The sequence below is a fragment of the Coenobita brevimanus genome, chromosome 25 (assembly GCF_032717465.1).
Source record: "Coenobita brevimanus isolate Jiangsu-jjx chromosome 25, ASM3271746v2, whole genome shotgun sequence".
Taxonomy (NCBI): domain Eukaryota; kingdom Metazoa; phylum Arthropoda; class Malacostraca; order Decapoda; family Coenobitidae; genus Coenobita; species Coenobita brevimanus.
In genome coordinates this window covers 13931848-13948035 of record NC_136978.1, presented here as the reverse complement: position 1 = coordinate 13948035, position 16188 = coordinate 13931848, and the positions used below count along the sequence as shown (strand labels likewise).

Here is a 16188-nt window from a genome sequence, read left to right as displayed (position 1 = left end):
ACAGCCTGATATTATCCCTAGAAACACTATTCTATGGTTTTCAAGTAGTTTGGAATCCATACTCCAGAAAAAGACGCTGTGAAAGCAATGGAAATTACGGGCGCGTACAAGCTTCACACCCGTGATCATTCCCCGCTGGTATTCTGTCATTTATTATTCATAAACACACTCACACTTTATATTCCTGTTTCTTTATTACACTTATATATATCTACAGTATTTATCCATAAGTTTCCTTCAGTAATAGTAGTTTATTTTCACTCCAGGCATTCATTTTCACGTTCAGTAAACTACTAATGTATTTTCAATATTTACATTTCTGTTTTGTTTACACTATGTTATGCACTGTCACTTGCAGTAACTTATAAAACTATTTTCCACTGTTCAATCATATTTGCATCCATTGCTTTCACTTTGCTATTTACACATTATTTACACATTATTTATATTTCCACTTGCACTGTTTTAGTCACCAGAAAGATCGTGGTCACTCTCCATCATTATCATTGATATTAGCCATTTCATGTTCCACAGCAGAGTCACTTAGCCCTTTACCTCTTCCCACACGAGGTTTAGTAGGGGTAGAGGTCACAGGGCCCTTTGTATTGGGCTAAAAAGCAGCGGAATTGGATAGGCGCGAATCTGACAAGGTTTCACCTTGAAAGACGACAGTAAACTGAATGCTGTGGCCTTGGGATGGTGAAGGGTTGATAATGACAGCGTGGTGACAGCTGGTAATTTATACGCTATGAAATGATTTGCAGGAAATCTAGACAATACATAATAAATTAGGTAGTTCCAGGTGAATGTAAATATCACTTAGGCTTCTCCCTTCTTTTCTTATATATATTTTTATTTTGAGAACAGGCCATACGGCATATTTCAAGGATAAATAAACAGGGAAAATTAGCGAACGAGTGCACGTGGGGTGTTGCCAGGTGATAATTAGCCCATTCCAGATGTATGGCAATATCAATTACCTTTTCTCTTTCTTTTATATATTATTATGTATAAGAATAGGGCATAGGGCACATTTCCATAGATAAAATGAGTGGAAAAATCCGTCCAGAGTTTGTGTAGCGCAGCGCAGCTTGGCAGGCGGGAGGAGGGGGTAATGGAGGGGAGGTAAGGAGGGTAGTCAAGGACAGGGGAAAAATGGCTAAATTGTCAACAGTGGATGGAAGTACAGATGACATTAGCAGAACTGAGTATAGCTGGACACTGGTGGTACTGATAGATGATACAAGCCACCACTTGAAAGCCCGGGTGAATTCAAAATACCACAGAATCATGAAAGTGATGCCCCGCGGTATGATTCCTTCCTCCCGAGCGTCACAAAAGTGACACCCCGCAGTTAAGGGGTTAATTGTATGTACAGTAATTTATAGTAGGGATATTGTGTTATTAATGGGTAAAAATAAGGGGGAATGGGGTGGCTAACCCCAGAACCATTACCACTTATTACATTTAAGGTATACGCATGAGTTTCACGAAATTTAGTTTCGCAACACGACTTTGTTACCAATTAGGCTCCAAACTAGTGAGTGCACTGTAATTAAATGCTGTTCTTTTGTTAAGCAGTAGATTATATACTTCTCTAGTTGTCTTATTTATGTTTTTCAGGCAATAATCCATGTTGTATTATTACGTTTTTGATATCTTCATTTTCCATTTTGTATTTCCAGTTTGGTCTTCTCGTACCTTGCCCATCTCAGTTACACGACACTAACTAGTGTTAAAATCAGTCTTCCATAACTGCCTACCAGTATTTATATAGTTGATCTAATCCTTCCTGCAACTCTCCACAACTTTTTTCATTTAAAATTTTCTTATTGATTTTGCATCATCAGCAAGCATATTCATATATGCTTGAATTTCATTGGGCATATAATTTTCTTATATCAGGAACCTAATGGGAGCTAAAACTGCTCCATGGAGCACTCCATTTATCCTTTCTTCCATGTTGAAAACTTGTCTCTAATCATAGTCCTCACGTGTCTGCCAGTGAGATATCTCCTCATCTATTTCAGCAAAACACCAACTATGTCACCATTATTTTTTGATTTCCAAATCAGCCTTTCATGTGGCACTCTATGAGATGATTTCCTGAAATCTGAATAAATACAATCCACCCACCCGTCTCGTTCCTGTAACACATTATTAACTCTTATAAAAACTCAGGAAGTTTGTGATGCATAAAGTACGTTATTAACTCTTATAAAAACTCAGCAAGTTTGTGATGCATAAAGTACCTTCTCTGGAAGCAGACTGCTTAGAGATAATTATTTTATCAAAATTAGCAGCCTATTTCTTCCTTATGACTTTTTTTTTTTTTTTTTTTTTTTTTTTACAAAACTTACAAACAATACTTGTAAGAAACTCTAGTCATTAGTTAACCCCATCATTACCGGAAATGTGTTGTGTGTCGTGTGTGTCACAATTTCATGCGCACGTGCCCTACTGGGTCTGCCCCCTGTGACACACATATGATTCAGTTATAACCTGTGTGTGTACAGGGCTCCCAAGGAATCGCTTTATGGGTAATGTGCATCCACATGGCGGCAGTTGTGTCTGTGTTTGTAAACAAAGAGCTCCAGCCCCTGGTGGTGCAATCCATACATCAATGAAACGTCATGAACTTCGACCACTCACGTACTGCCAATTCTGTGATGCAATTTCTACACACCAATCATAATATTTCATTTATATTTACCAAATTAACATCCCACATATTTGACAACACATGCCTCCCAGGACTATATATATCGGTCACTGGCTTCCCTCAACTTCAGTACCGCTTGCATTGCGTGAGGGGAGAGTACTGTGTGATTCATTACGCAATTATGGAGCAGTTGCCACCGTCTGATAGCGAGGATGAATATGACTGTGGGTCAGTGAGTGATTTTGAGTTCTCTGATGATTCAATGGAAGGTGATGATACTGAACTTGACCCAGACAGTGTTAGTGAAGTTGAAACAGAGTAGTGATGACGAGAATATTGAGATGTTGTCTGCGGCCAGTGATGAGTCACATAGCCCCCCTCCCTCCCCAACCAGTGCAGTTGCCAGCACAACCACACACTTTACACTTCTTTCAGACCCTTTTTCTGACACCAGACATAACCCTATCCCTACATGTGACACTGATGTTCCTGATGTACATCCAAGTATTATTCTGCATCATTAAAGCCATCCTATGAGTGTCCTTGACTGTTTCCAGTTATTTATGGGGAAGGATATGATTGTTGCTCTGTGTCTCTGGACAAATACACGTTCTGCATATTTTTTCCGAGACAACCCCAATGTAAGTCGTAAGACATTTATGGGTAAAAAGTGGCCAGATGTTACAGAGGAAGAAATACTTTCATTTCATTGCAGCTACTCATGGGAGTAACACATTTGCCCAAGATATCAGACTACTGGAGTACGTCAGTTTTGTGCCGGGGACCACCTGTTTTTGGAGCTGTAATGAGTCGTAACAGATTCTCCCAGATTCTTAGATTTATAAGATTTTCACACCCTGATGATGCTGAGCCTAGGGTCCCCATGACAAGACTTAGTACATATTTCCAATTGCTACGTGTCAAGTGCATGGATTATTTCTCTGCAGGTGAAGACTTTGCTGTGGACGAGTCACTGATTTTGTTCAAAGGTAGATTACACTTTAGACAGTTCATAAAAACAAAATGCAAGCGCTTTGGTCTGAAACTTTATGCACTGTGTCCTAGTTCTAGTAATGCAAAAGGTTACACATGGAATTTTTGTTTATATACACCTACCATGTATGAGGAGATGAGGCAAGACCCACAGCTTGCTGTTCTCAGCAAGTCTGAGCATTTGCCAGTATACCTGATGCAGTCACTTCTAAATAAGGGGAGGCATGTTGTCTTAGACAACTGGTACTCTTCCCTTCATCTGGCAGAATATTTTTTGACCAAGAACACTCTTACTACTGGGACCACTCAGCCAAACAGAGGTGTGCCTGATGTTATCTCATGCCAGAAAAATCAGAAAAAGCAGGCTGTATTTGGGCAAAAAGAGGATATTCTGATTGTCAAATTTTGTGATAGAAGATTGGTCCATGTTAAAGCTGGGTACAAAGAACAAATACGTCATGTTAGAGGAGGGAGCCAGGGAGATGCTGCAGAAACCCCTGCCTATTTATCACTACAATGAACAAATGGGTGCAGTTGATATGGTTGATCAGCTGTTAGAACCACATGATCCAACCAGGAAATCTTACGTATGATTAAAAAAAATTGGAGTACACATGATGTCTAGAATGGTACTCAGTGCTAGAGTAATATATCAGAACTTACATCAGTGTAGAATTGGGTGTAGTGATTTCATAAAACTTCTCGTTCTTGAGATGTTACAAGAGTATAGTCTGGGTTATGCCAGCTTGTGTGTGGCATGGGAAGAACAACTTCCCAAGAAAAAACCTAGACCACCACCCCCACCGCTAGCATCAGGTTCACGACCACCACCGCCAGCAATAGGTGCACAACCCCCACCGCCAGTAGCAGGTGCACAACCCAGCACCTCTAGAGCTTCAGCCACACCTCTGGTTCGTGGACTAATGACTATACCGAGCACAGCAAACACACATAGGCCACGTAGACAGTGCAGGATCTGTACTACTGAGGGTAAGAATAAGTGGACAAGAAAATACTGCCCTGCCTGCAAAGATTTACCTGGGTTATGTTCTGAACATTGCCAGGTGTATCACAGCCAGTAGCAAACTGTTGTGCGTAAGGTGAATGGTGTGTATGTATATGGTGTATGGTGTGAATGTATATGGTGAATGGTGTGAATGTATATGGTGATTGGTGTATGGTCTGTATGGTGAATGGTATATGGAGTGTATGATGAGTGGTGTATGGCGAATGGTTTGGTGTGTATTGTATGTATGATTTATGATGAATATGGTTTATGGTGTGTATAGCATATAGTGTATGGCATGTATAGTGTAGTCCCCTTCCCCAATTTTTTTTTTTTTTTTTTATCTACTTTACCATTCCTTTTATCACATGTCCCTCTTCGTACTTTAGTTCTTATGCTTCCGAAAGACATACACTTCAAATGACACAAAGATCACTGTACCCACATATCTCTGTAACTCACTAACATATAATACATCGTTCGAAAATCTCTCCCGTCTGGCCTGGCCTTACTTGGGGGTGTGCCGCAAGTTCTCGGCATTTTCGGCCACACAAGACCATCCAGTTTTACCATTACAGCATCATCCTTTGCAAGGTAAATAAGTATATCATTATTCTGTGCATGCTGTGATTTTCAGGCTAATATATATGTATATAACTTACTTGAGTATAAATGTTTTAGTGCAATATGTGTGAATTCAAGTAAAAATTATTTTATTTTATTTTTTATTTGCTCAAATGATATCGTGTAGGGTTTATGTGATAGAAAATATAAAAATAAATAACTGTGTGAATAGGGTAGGTGTGGCAATAAGATGAAGACTACCTTTCGTATGATGCGGATGAGTGAGTGGGGGGTCGGTGCGGCAGGGGAACGTCTTGTTTACATTTGGTTGGGGGGTCAGTAACGATGGGGTTAAATGCCACTTGTATTGTATTAAATGCCACTTGTATTGTATTTGCTGGCTTCCAGTCCCTTGTTAAATCTCCCTCCATTAGAGAACATTTTATTATCTCATATTGGTTTAACCCCTTAACTGGTATGTTCCTTCTGAATGGACCTATCAACAGGCTGTGGTGTTCCTTTTAAAATCCACAATTGTATTTCAAAAGTTACGCCCTGTATTTTGCCCCAGAAACTTTTTGTATTCATCCACTCACATTTGGGGTTGCTAGTTCATCATTTTAGCTTCCTGCTATGTCTGCATGAACACTAGCAGGCGTGAACAAGTACGAACGAAAGTGGCAACATACTGTCAGGTTGCCTTATGTCTGGGAGACTGCTACCATGACTTTCACACACTCATCAGCTTTTAGAAAAGTGACTCATAAGATGTAAATAAGTGAAAGAATCTAATGGTAAGTGTTAGTGAATAAAATATATGGAAAATGAAAGTGTCTGGTGTAAGCTATGTATTTCATTGATTTTAGCATTATTTACTATTACTGACTAGTTTCTCATTGTTCAATATAACACTGTTTTATTGGATGTGAGTGTGTTTAAGTACAGTAGTTGGGTAGTGTGATGAGTAAGAATGGAAGTTTAGAGGGTGAGGTGCTTGAAAAGGTACAACAAGGAAGAAATGTTGCTGGTTCCTTGAAAGCAGTGATAAGAAACAGGAAAGTGAGCATGGAAGTGAAAAAGTTACTGCTTGGCAGTATTGTGATAACAACTCTAACGTATGGAAGTGAACCTTGGACCTCGTTGGAGGGACACAAGTCAAGAGTGAGAGCAGTGATAATGAATTATTCGAGAGGAGCATGTGGAGTTACATGGAGAGACAGACTGACAAATGAGGAAGTGAAGGAGCGTTGTGGTGTGGATGTGGATGTGATAGGAAGTGTTAGGAGAAACACATTGAGGTGGTTTGGCCATGTGGAGAGGATGAGAGTGAGAGACTGATAAGGAGAGAGTATGTGAATGAGGTGGAGGGGGGGAGAGGGAGGGGGAGGCCAAGGATGAGATGGAGAGATGGAGTGGAAAGGTATATGAGAGAAGGGGGGTGTGAACTGGGAGCAGGGCAGTGAAATGGCAGGGGACATGGTGACATGGAGGTGATTTGTTTAAGGCCACCCTTTACAGGATTAAAGTGTCTGGCAATTGATAGATACCCTTACAGGATTAAGGTGTCTGGCAATTGATAGATAGATAGATTATTTTATAATGTCTGTAAAATAATGATACTAAAGTGTTAAGTGACACATACACCATAGTGCAAACCTAAATGACGTGTATAATGGTGAAGTGATGGATGGTGGGATTCATTGAGGACGACGGACAGCTACAGCGACGCACAAAGACACCAAAAATGACATTGCATCCACATATCTCTGTGACAGCGTAGGAACATTTAGACATTCACTGAAGTGCTCATAGGTAAATAGAAGGGTTTAGCTTTTTTGTGCATGTATTATAATTTTTTATCTTGTGTATTAATATTAGAATTATTGAATAGAAAATGGAAAACTTTTGGGTGGATTGCTGCAACAGGGGCCTCACTTTTGCCACTGGAACTGCAGTGAAGGGGTTAACTAACTCCTCTGCACATTCCTTGATTATCCAACCAGAAATGTTGTCAGGTCCCATGGCTTTGGTTACACCCACATTTTTCATCAACTCAAAAACTCATCAGGGTCAGATTTAACCTCATTTATCTTATTTACCACATTCTCCTTATTTATTTCCAATCTCTGAAAGTCCTTTTCCTTCACAAATACTGTCAAATTTCCCATTCATAATCTCACATCTTCCTCTCTTTCATATTCTTTATCATCATCTTGTAATCTTACAATTCTTTCATTAATTTCATTGTAATGTTTGTATACCTGTAAAACAATTATGGATCACTCCCACACATATCCTTTATATTCTTTTTATATTTAGCTGCTTCTCTTTAAGCCTCAAATAATCATTTCTAAAATTTTTATATCTCTCATGCTGATTTACTTCTTGTTTTCCATACTATATTCCAAACTTTGTTTCTCTTTTCCATTGCTGTTTTACATCTGTCATTAAACCATTCATTTTCCTTCTTGAATTTAACTCCACATTTGGGAACTGATTTACTAACACCCTTAATGTATCTATCGATCTATCTATATATCTATTGCCAGACGCCTCAATCCCTTTCGGGGTGGCCACAAACAAATCGCCTCCACGTCACTCTGTCCCCCGCCATATCACTGCCCCGCTCCCAACTCACACCCCCCTCTCTCATATACCTCTCAATCCCATCCCTCCATCTCATCCTCGGCCTCCCCCTCCCCCTTCTCCCCTCCACTGCACTCACATACACTCTCTTTGTCAGTCTTTCACCCTCCATCCTCTCCGCATGGCCAAACCACCTCAGTGTATTCCTCCTAACGCTTCCTATCACATCCACATCCACACCACAACACTCCTTTATATCCTCATTTGTCAGCCTGTCTCCCCATGTGACTCCACAGGCTCCTCTTAAATAACTCATTTCCACTGCTCTCACTCTTGACTTGTGTCCTTCCAGCAGCGTCCAAGCTTCACAATACTGTCACGTAGTAACTGTCATGTAGTAACTTTTTCACTTCCATGCTCACTTCCCTGCTTTTTATCACTGCTTTCAAGGAACCAGCAACCTTTCTTCCCTACTGTACCCTTTTAAGCACTTCACCCTCCAAACCTCCATCCTTACTCATCACACTACCCAAGTACTTAAACATACTCACATTTTCCAGTTCCTCACCATCCAACCTCGCGGTACATTCACTGACTTCACCTCTCTCAAAGACCATCACTTTACTCTTCCCTACATTCACCTTTAGATTCCGTTTCTTACACACTCTCCCAAACTCATCCACCAAGCCTTGCAGCTCTCCTTCGTCTTCACTCAACAACACAGTATCATCTGCAAACAACAGTACGGGGAGTTTCCAAACACTACCCTCTCTCACCAGGGCCACTCCAACATCCACTACCCTACTTTGTACCTCTTTTATTACCCCATCCATGTACAGATTGAGCAACCATGGAGACATTACACATCCCTGTTTCAACCCAACCTTCAAAGAGAAAAATTCACTCAGTTCACCATCCACGCGCACTGCAGCCATAGCACCATCATACATACTCTTCACAGCATTCAACAACTTCCCATCTACTCCATATATTCTTAATACATTCCACAATCCTTGTCTATCCACCCTGTCATATGCTTTCTCCAAATCCATGAAAGCCGCATGCAACTTCCTTCCCTTCCCTAGAAACTTTTCCACTAAAGATCTAAGAATGATTATCTGATCTACACAACCTCTTCCCTTCCTAAAGGCTCCCTGTTTTTCTCCAACTAATTCCTCTGTTCTTTCTCTAACTCTGTGAATAAGTATCCTACCATACACTTTTCCTATTATACTAAGAAGACAAATGCCCTTATGATTACCACACACTTCTTTTTCCCCTTTTCCTTTGTACAAGGGAATAATTATACCTGACTTCCAATCCTCCGGGACTCTACCTTCCTCACAGGCCAATCTGCACATTTTCCACGTCCATTCTACTACTATCTCTCCCCCATGCTTCAACATTTCACCACACACTCCATCAATTCCTGGGGCTTTCCCCAATTTAACTTTCTTCATTGCTTCCACAACTTCTATCCTACTGATTTCTTCCTGTCTTCTCACCTCCCTCCTTCTCCCAGCCATTCCCCAGCCACTTATACTCGCATTACTTCCATCCTTTATGTTCAACAATTCCATGAAGTGTTCTCTCCATCTGCTCACTTTTTCTCCGTTCTCCACTATTAATATACCATTTTTGCCTTTCACTCCCCTGCTAACTTCACTTCCACCCTGTCTTACTCTTTTCACCTCTTTCCAGAACATTTTCTTACAGTCCCTCCACTTTACACTCAAATTCCTTCCAAATTCCTCATCCGCTCTCTTCTTACTCTCTCTTACTAATCTTTTCATCTCTTGTTTTCTTTCTACATATAACTCTCTCTTCCACCTCTCAACTTCTTCCACGCCCCTATTTCTCATCCATTCATTGTATGCTTTCTTCTTTTGTGCCACAGCCTGTCTCACCTCTTCATTCCACCACGCTGTTCCTTACACACCCCTCCGTCTTCTCTTCATCCCGCACACTTCATCACATGCTGCACATATTTCTTCTGTAAATATCCTGCACACACCTTCCAATGTATGCATCCATAAATTTGAAAGTATTTATTTTCCACATCCTTTGCATCTTTAAACTTTCTCCAATCATATTCCCTGAAATATTTTCTCAAAGCATTAAAAGCAGCTTTGCTATAATTATACCTGTTTTCCCTATGCGCTTTTATTTCATCACCCTCTTACAGTTTATAGCCTAAGTTCAGTTAGTATATAATCACTCCTACCTGGGGCCAAAAGTACTTCATATTTGGGGTATCATTTGTATCTTTTGTGAAAACAAGATCTAAGTTTGCTGATTCATCGTCATCTGTTGTTTTTGTACTTTCCTTATTATTTTGGATCCATAAGTTAACTGTTGCCAATTCATGTAATTTTTAATATTTTGGATCCATAAGTTATCTGTTGCCAGTTCATGTAATTTATATTACCATGTATTGATATTATTACCTTCTTTCCTTCCTCTTCCTTATGTCTATGGGTGACTCTACACTGAGTGACAAGCCAAATGGTTTCCTGTACACCAGGAAACCATTTACTATGCTGGGTGGTAACTGGATAACCAGACTATGACGCCTGGTGGTTTAGTGGGTAATTAAGGGGCTCCAACTGGATTAAGCATGTGTTGGTTTATATCTAAGGGGTGGTTGGGGTTTTTTGCTCATGTAATGCCACTCAGGGATGAGTGAGGCTGGTCACTCATCTTAAATGTCAGTACCAACTTGCCTAGCCCTGGCCTCTTACACTGCTCATGGGGCAACACAGGATTAGATTATGTATGTATGTATATATATATGTATCACTCACAGTTAACCTCTTTACAATGAAAATCTCCAGTTAGTATCAATCTGTTTCTTCTTTGTACCAGTTTTTCTAAGTATGTATGTAAGTATCACTTTCCTCACAGTTAACCTCTTTACAATGAAAATCTCCAGTTAGTATCAATCTGTTCCTTCTTTGTACCAGTTTTTCTAAGTATATCAAGATATTGCTATTCATTACTTCATATTCCTCATCATTTCATGTTCTTGTTCAAGTTGGCTTGTAAACTACTTCAATATCTGTCATATTACCTTTCTCATTGATGATTTATAAAGTTATAGCTTCTACATTTTTATTTCCAGAATCAGTTTCTACATATCTTGTCTTCCTTTTGTCATTAAAACTCAATCCCCAGTTCTTCTTTCTCTATCTCTTCTCCATGTATTTTATCCACTCCAACCCATCAGTTCTACTTTCATGTCCCTTTTTAACTTTGTTTCACTGAAATTACTTGGGTGTTTTCTTTGTTAATGTTATCATGTAACACTAACTTTTTTACAAATTAGTCCACCTGTGTTATGCTATAATACATTAATTATATTATACTGTTCTCCTTGTCTATTACTTTACCTGTAAAGGATCTCTTTCTTTGTGACTTTTATTTACTTCCTCTCTGTCTCATTTTTTTATATACCATTTTGCCATTTTCATATTCAGTACTCTCCAGAAAAATGTATTTGCTTCTACCTCTGGGTTTTTTTTTTTTTTTTTTTTTTCTGATATTAAATTTCTTATTATCTCTCATTCATCCCAATTCAAGTCCCTCCTCACTACTGTCCCATTGTATTTCTTAATCTCTTTCAAAATTCACATAAATTTTAAAACTTCCCCTGCCACTGACTTGGATTCTGTGTGTGTGTGTGTGTGTGTGTGTGTGTGTGTGTGTGTGTGTGTGTGTGTGTGTGTGTGTGTGTGTGTGTGTGTTCATACCTGATTGTTCTTATCTAATTGTATCTTTACAGGAATGAGTCAAGCTTGTACTGTCCCGTGTCTTAAACCATTGTTATTGTACATATCATTAAATTTATGAATTGTTTTGGCACACACTGTTTCATTCGGTAGTGCATTCCATTGATCAGTTGCCCTATTTGGGAAACTAAATTTCCTTACGTTTTTATCGCCTCTCTTTTTATGCAGTTTTTTGCAGTGTCCTCTTGCTGATGCATCCCCATAAGTTATATAATCATTTATGTCTATTTTCTCCTTCTGTGATATGCATTTATGTACCATAATCATGTCTCCTCTTTTCCTTCTCTCCTGTAGTGTAGGCAGATTCAGTTTTTCTAGTCTTTGTAGCTTAGATCCCTTAAGCTTGGTGCCCATATTGTAGTGGCCCATTGAACTTTTTCAATCTTGTCTATGTGTTTTTTGAGAAGAGGACTCCAGACTTCTGATGCATACTCCAGAGTTGGTCTGATGAATGGTGTTATTTTCTTTCTTAGCATGTCTTCATTTATGTATGTGAATGCTATTCTCATATTTGCAAGCAGTGTACATGTATACATGTTCCGTACCTTCTCACTGATGTGGTCGGCTGGAGATACAGTACAATCCCAGTTAACCGGGCGGCTTGGGGAATTCACCTTCCCGGTTACAGATTTCTCCCGTAGTTCTGATATTCAAATCTATACAAAGGCGATCATTTTCACAGCAGTAAATACAATTCAGGTACTCACCACTCACATCAGGGGGCACACCAAGAGATTCCACCTGAAAAATTGCCTCGCAAACACACACCATGGTCATAATGGACGTGCATGCAATGCCTTGGAGTACCGGTACTACAAAATGCACAAGTCCATTCTGTTAACTACCGAATAATTTCTTGTATGTACTGTACTCATGTGGAAAACTAAAGAAATAAAATCCTGAACATTTATTGGTAAATTATCACGGCACCTGTACCCCCACATGCTTTGTTTACGATCCCGGCCCCAACTGACCGCCACCATTCCGCCACTGTTTTGCACCATTGTTAACTACCGAAGTATTCGTTGTATGTACTGTACTCATAAAAGTGGAAAAATAAAGAAATAAAATCTCAAACAGTTATTGGTGAACTGATGTTAAGACTGCACTGTAGAATTATCACACCTGTGCCCCCACACAAAGCTTTGCTTACGGTCCCGGCCCCGACTGACCTCCGTCATTCCACCCTTCACCTGCCGCCAATCAGCTGTTTTGCACTAAATAAAATACATGATGTACTTATGAAGTGCAAGCATATATATATTTTTTTCTTCCAACAAAGTAAACCTTCATTCCTATTAACATTTTTTTTTTTTTTTTTTTTTTTTTTTTTTTCATCTCTGCCAGCACACATGCGTTCTAAGATGAATTTATGTGGTGCAAGTTAGAGTCGGTCCGTTAGGAAGAAAAACACCGGCGTTTGTTGATTTGCTCTCTCCCGAGATGTCTGGCTTACAAATTCCATGCCTGTCTTTGAAACGATTTAACCATCCAACACTGAAATCACATTCGACTTCTGCATTCATTTTATTGTGAAACTCTTTTGCTTTTTCTTCGATAAGAGGACCAGAAATAGGTGCTCCCCTAGATCTTTCTAAGCAAAACCACTTGAACGATGAAGAGTATGCCTTTTTTCAATGGACTTACCTGTCTCGCTTTTCATGAAAAATTCATTGAGCTTGGATGCTGGGTCTTTATATAAAATCTTTGGATTTCCTACATTATATTCGGTCATCAGTGTTTTATAATGTTTGCCTTTTTCAAGTCTATTGCATATGTCCAGCTTCTGTTTCAAGGTAGGCACGACACGCTTACGTTTAGTTTGCTCTTTAGGCATTTTGGAATGTTGAAATTACCGTCCATTAGAACAACACAACAGCAAGAGAGCTTGTTTACTGTCTGATGGTAAAAAGCAGACTGGTGATTTGTGGAAATTGTGGAGGGTGTGGAGGATGACTGAATTCAAGTAGGGGAAAGAGGGAGGAGGAGGGCTGGATAAGAGGATTTACTAGGGATTTACATTAGCCAGAAATGTCTTCACCTTGCTTAGTCCGACTTCACCCAGCCTCGTGTGACACGATAAAACGGCGGTTTGGCGATCCATTCAAAATGGCGCACAGTTATAACTTACTGACATTTTTACCAGCCCTTGAATTTTCCCGTTATTCTGAGTATTCCGTTTGTCTGGATACCGGATAGCTGGGATTGTACTGTAGTCTGTTATTGATAATCACACCTAGGTCCTTCTCTCTTTCTGATGTGTGTAGTGTTTTATTTCCTAACTTATAATCCCAAGCAGGTCTTTTTCCACCTTTACCAAACTTGATTACATGACACTTGTCCACATTGAATTCCATTTGCCATGTATTGCTCCATTCATGAAGTTTAATTAATTCTTCTTGTAGCTCTTTACAAGAGTCTGTGTTAGTCATTCTCCTTTGTATTTTTGCATCATCAGCAAACATATTTTAGCTTTCATTTCTTATGTTACTGTCTGTATCATTTATATACACTAAAAACATAATTGTTGCCAGCACTGACCCTGTGGTACTCCGCTAGTCACTTCCCTCCATGATGAGTAATTTCCCCTTAGTACTGTTCTCATTTCTCTTTTTTTGAGAAAATCTTGCATCCAACAATACAGTTTGCCTCGGATTCCTCCTTGATGGTACAGTTTCAATAAAAGTCTTTGGTGCGGTACTCAGTCAAATGCTTTCTTGAAATCTAAATAGATACTGTCCACCCATCCTACTCAGTTCTGCAATGTTTCTGTTACTGTATCATAGTAGCTCAACAGATTAGTAACACATGATTTTCCCTTTCTGAAACCAAACTGTCTTTCTGTTATCATATTGTGTTCTTCTAGATGATTTACCCAAACTTTCCCTATCAGCTTTTCTAATACCTTGCTTACAACTCTGGTTAGTGATATTGGTCGGTAGTTGAGTGGATTTTGTCTATTCCCTCTCTTGAATAAGGGAACAGTGTTTGCTTTCTTCCAAATATCAGGTAGTTTACCTTGTCCCAAGGATTCCTTGAAAATTAAAGATAATGGTTTACTTCTTTGCACATTCATGTAGCACCCAACATGAAATTTCATCAGGACCATTTTACTTTTACTTTGTCTAATTTACTTAACTCCTCCTGTATTTTCTTTTTCTGATATTTGTATATCTGGTAGTATGTGTGGGCATGTAAGTTCCATATAATCCCTCTCAAAATTATTTTCTTGTGTAAAAACTGATTGGAAATTCTTATTTAGTGCTTCACAAATACCTTCTCTTGTGTGTAGGTGATCCTTTCATCTGTAATGGATTGGCATTTATCTTTTACTTTGGTTTTGCTTCGGATGTAGCTGTAAAATAGCTTCGGTTGATCGCTACTTTTATTTACGATGTCCTCCTTAAACTGTTTTTGGGCTTCCCTCCTTATTCTTGTATAATCGTTTCATGCCTGTTTATAGTTGTTATATGCCCTTTCACTATTGTGTCTTCTGTATCTGTTCCACAACAAATCTCTTTTTTCTTTTTCTTTTTTAAATTCTGTATTAAACCACTGCCTTATTTTCTTTTCTGCTTCTTTGTGCTGTGGGATGTACATCTGAACTCCTATTTCATAAATTTCACAGAATTTTCTATATATAACATTTAAATCATGTCCTCTAAGGTCATTTTCCCAATCTATTTCTAAGAAGTATTTCTTTAGGTCTTGATAGTTGCCCTTTTTATAGTTAAGGCTCTTTTTGTAACTTTCATTACTATAAACTGTGTCATATGCAATCATGAAGTTGTTGTTGTTGTTCCCTAGGCAGTCTGGCCGAACAGCCCCGAGTTCCATAGGAAGGCCATGGCCGAGACTGGGCTTTCCCACAGAGCTCTCAAAGAGTGTATGTTGTGTTGTTGGCGTAGGTGATTGTGTGCAGTGCAGTCTTCCATAATGTGCTTAATAGTATGGGGTGCTGTGTTGCATCCTGGACAGGCATCAGCAATGGAGTCATCCAGCCTCTTCTGGTAGCTGAAGAGGACTGGATGGTGCCCACATCTCAGCCAGGCCAGGTGGACCCTGTCCTCATGAGGAAGATAGGATTCAGAAGGGTGGATGTCAGGAGGCCGTGCATGCAGCTATGTGTTGTCTTTAAGTGACAGAATGGAGCGGTGAGTGATCTGAGTGTGGATATGCTTCTGGAAGCTGGTCTGAGGTGGGCGAGGGGGGAGAGATGACAGTATTTGTGTATGGTATCGTGTGCTAGGTGTTGTTTTGATGTTCCTTGGTGTGGGTAGATGTGCTGCCATGTAATATAGTGGATGTTGTGGGTTTGTGGAGGCTGCAGCAAGAAACTGGGTGCCTCTCATGTCTAGGTGATTCTTGCCTTTGAGGACTTCGGTTTCTTGATGTAGGTGGTCTGTGGGTGTAGCAGCTGTGCAGCCTGTGATTATTTTTAGGGCCTTGTTCTGTATGGTCTGTAGAGTGTTGTAGTGTGTTTTGATGAGGTTAGGAGCCCAGGCAAGGCTTGCATAATTTATCACTGACTGTATGTATTGTTTGTATACTGTGGTGGTGGTTTCTTTGTTGTGTCCGAATGTTGTATG

At 39.6% G+C, this 16188-nt stretch overlaps 1 protein-coding gene across 1 annotated transcript in view; it reads left to right on the top strand.

The window, feature by feature from the left end:
* LOC145393722 (uncharacterized) overlaps window positions 1-16188 on the top strand; it is an 848279-nt gene that overhangs the window by 53193 nt on the left and 778898 nt on the right. Inside the window, exons 8-9 of the mRNA XM_080267765.1 lie at window positions 2853-2960; window positions 3378-3651. Coding sequence (XP_080123891.1) covers window positions 2853-2960; window positions 3378-3651 — 382 coding nt within the window. The remainder of the gene's footprint in view (window positions 1-2852; window positions 2961-3377; window positions 3652-16188) is intronic.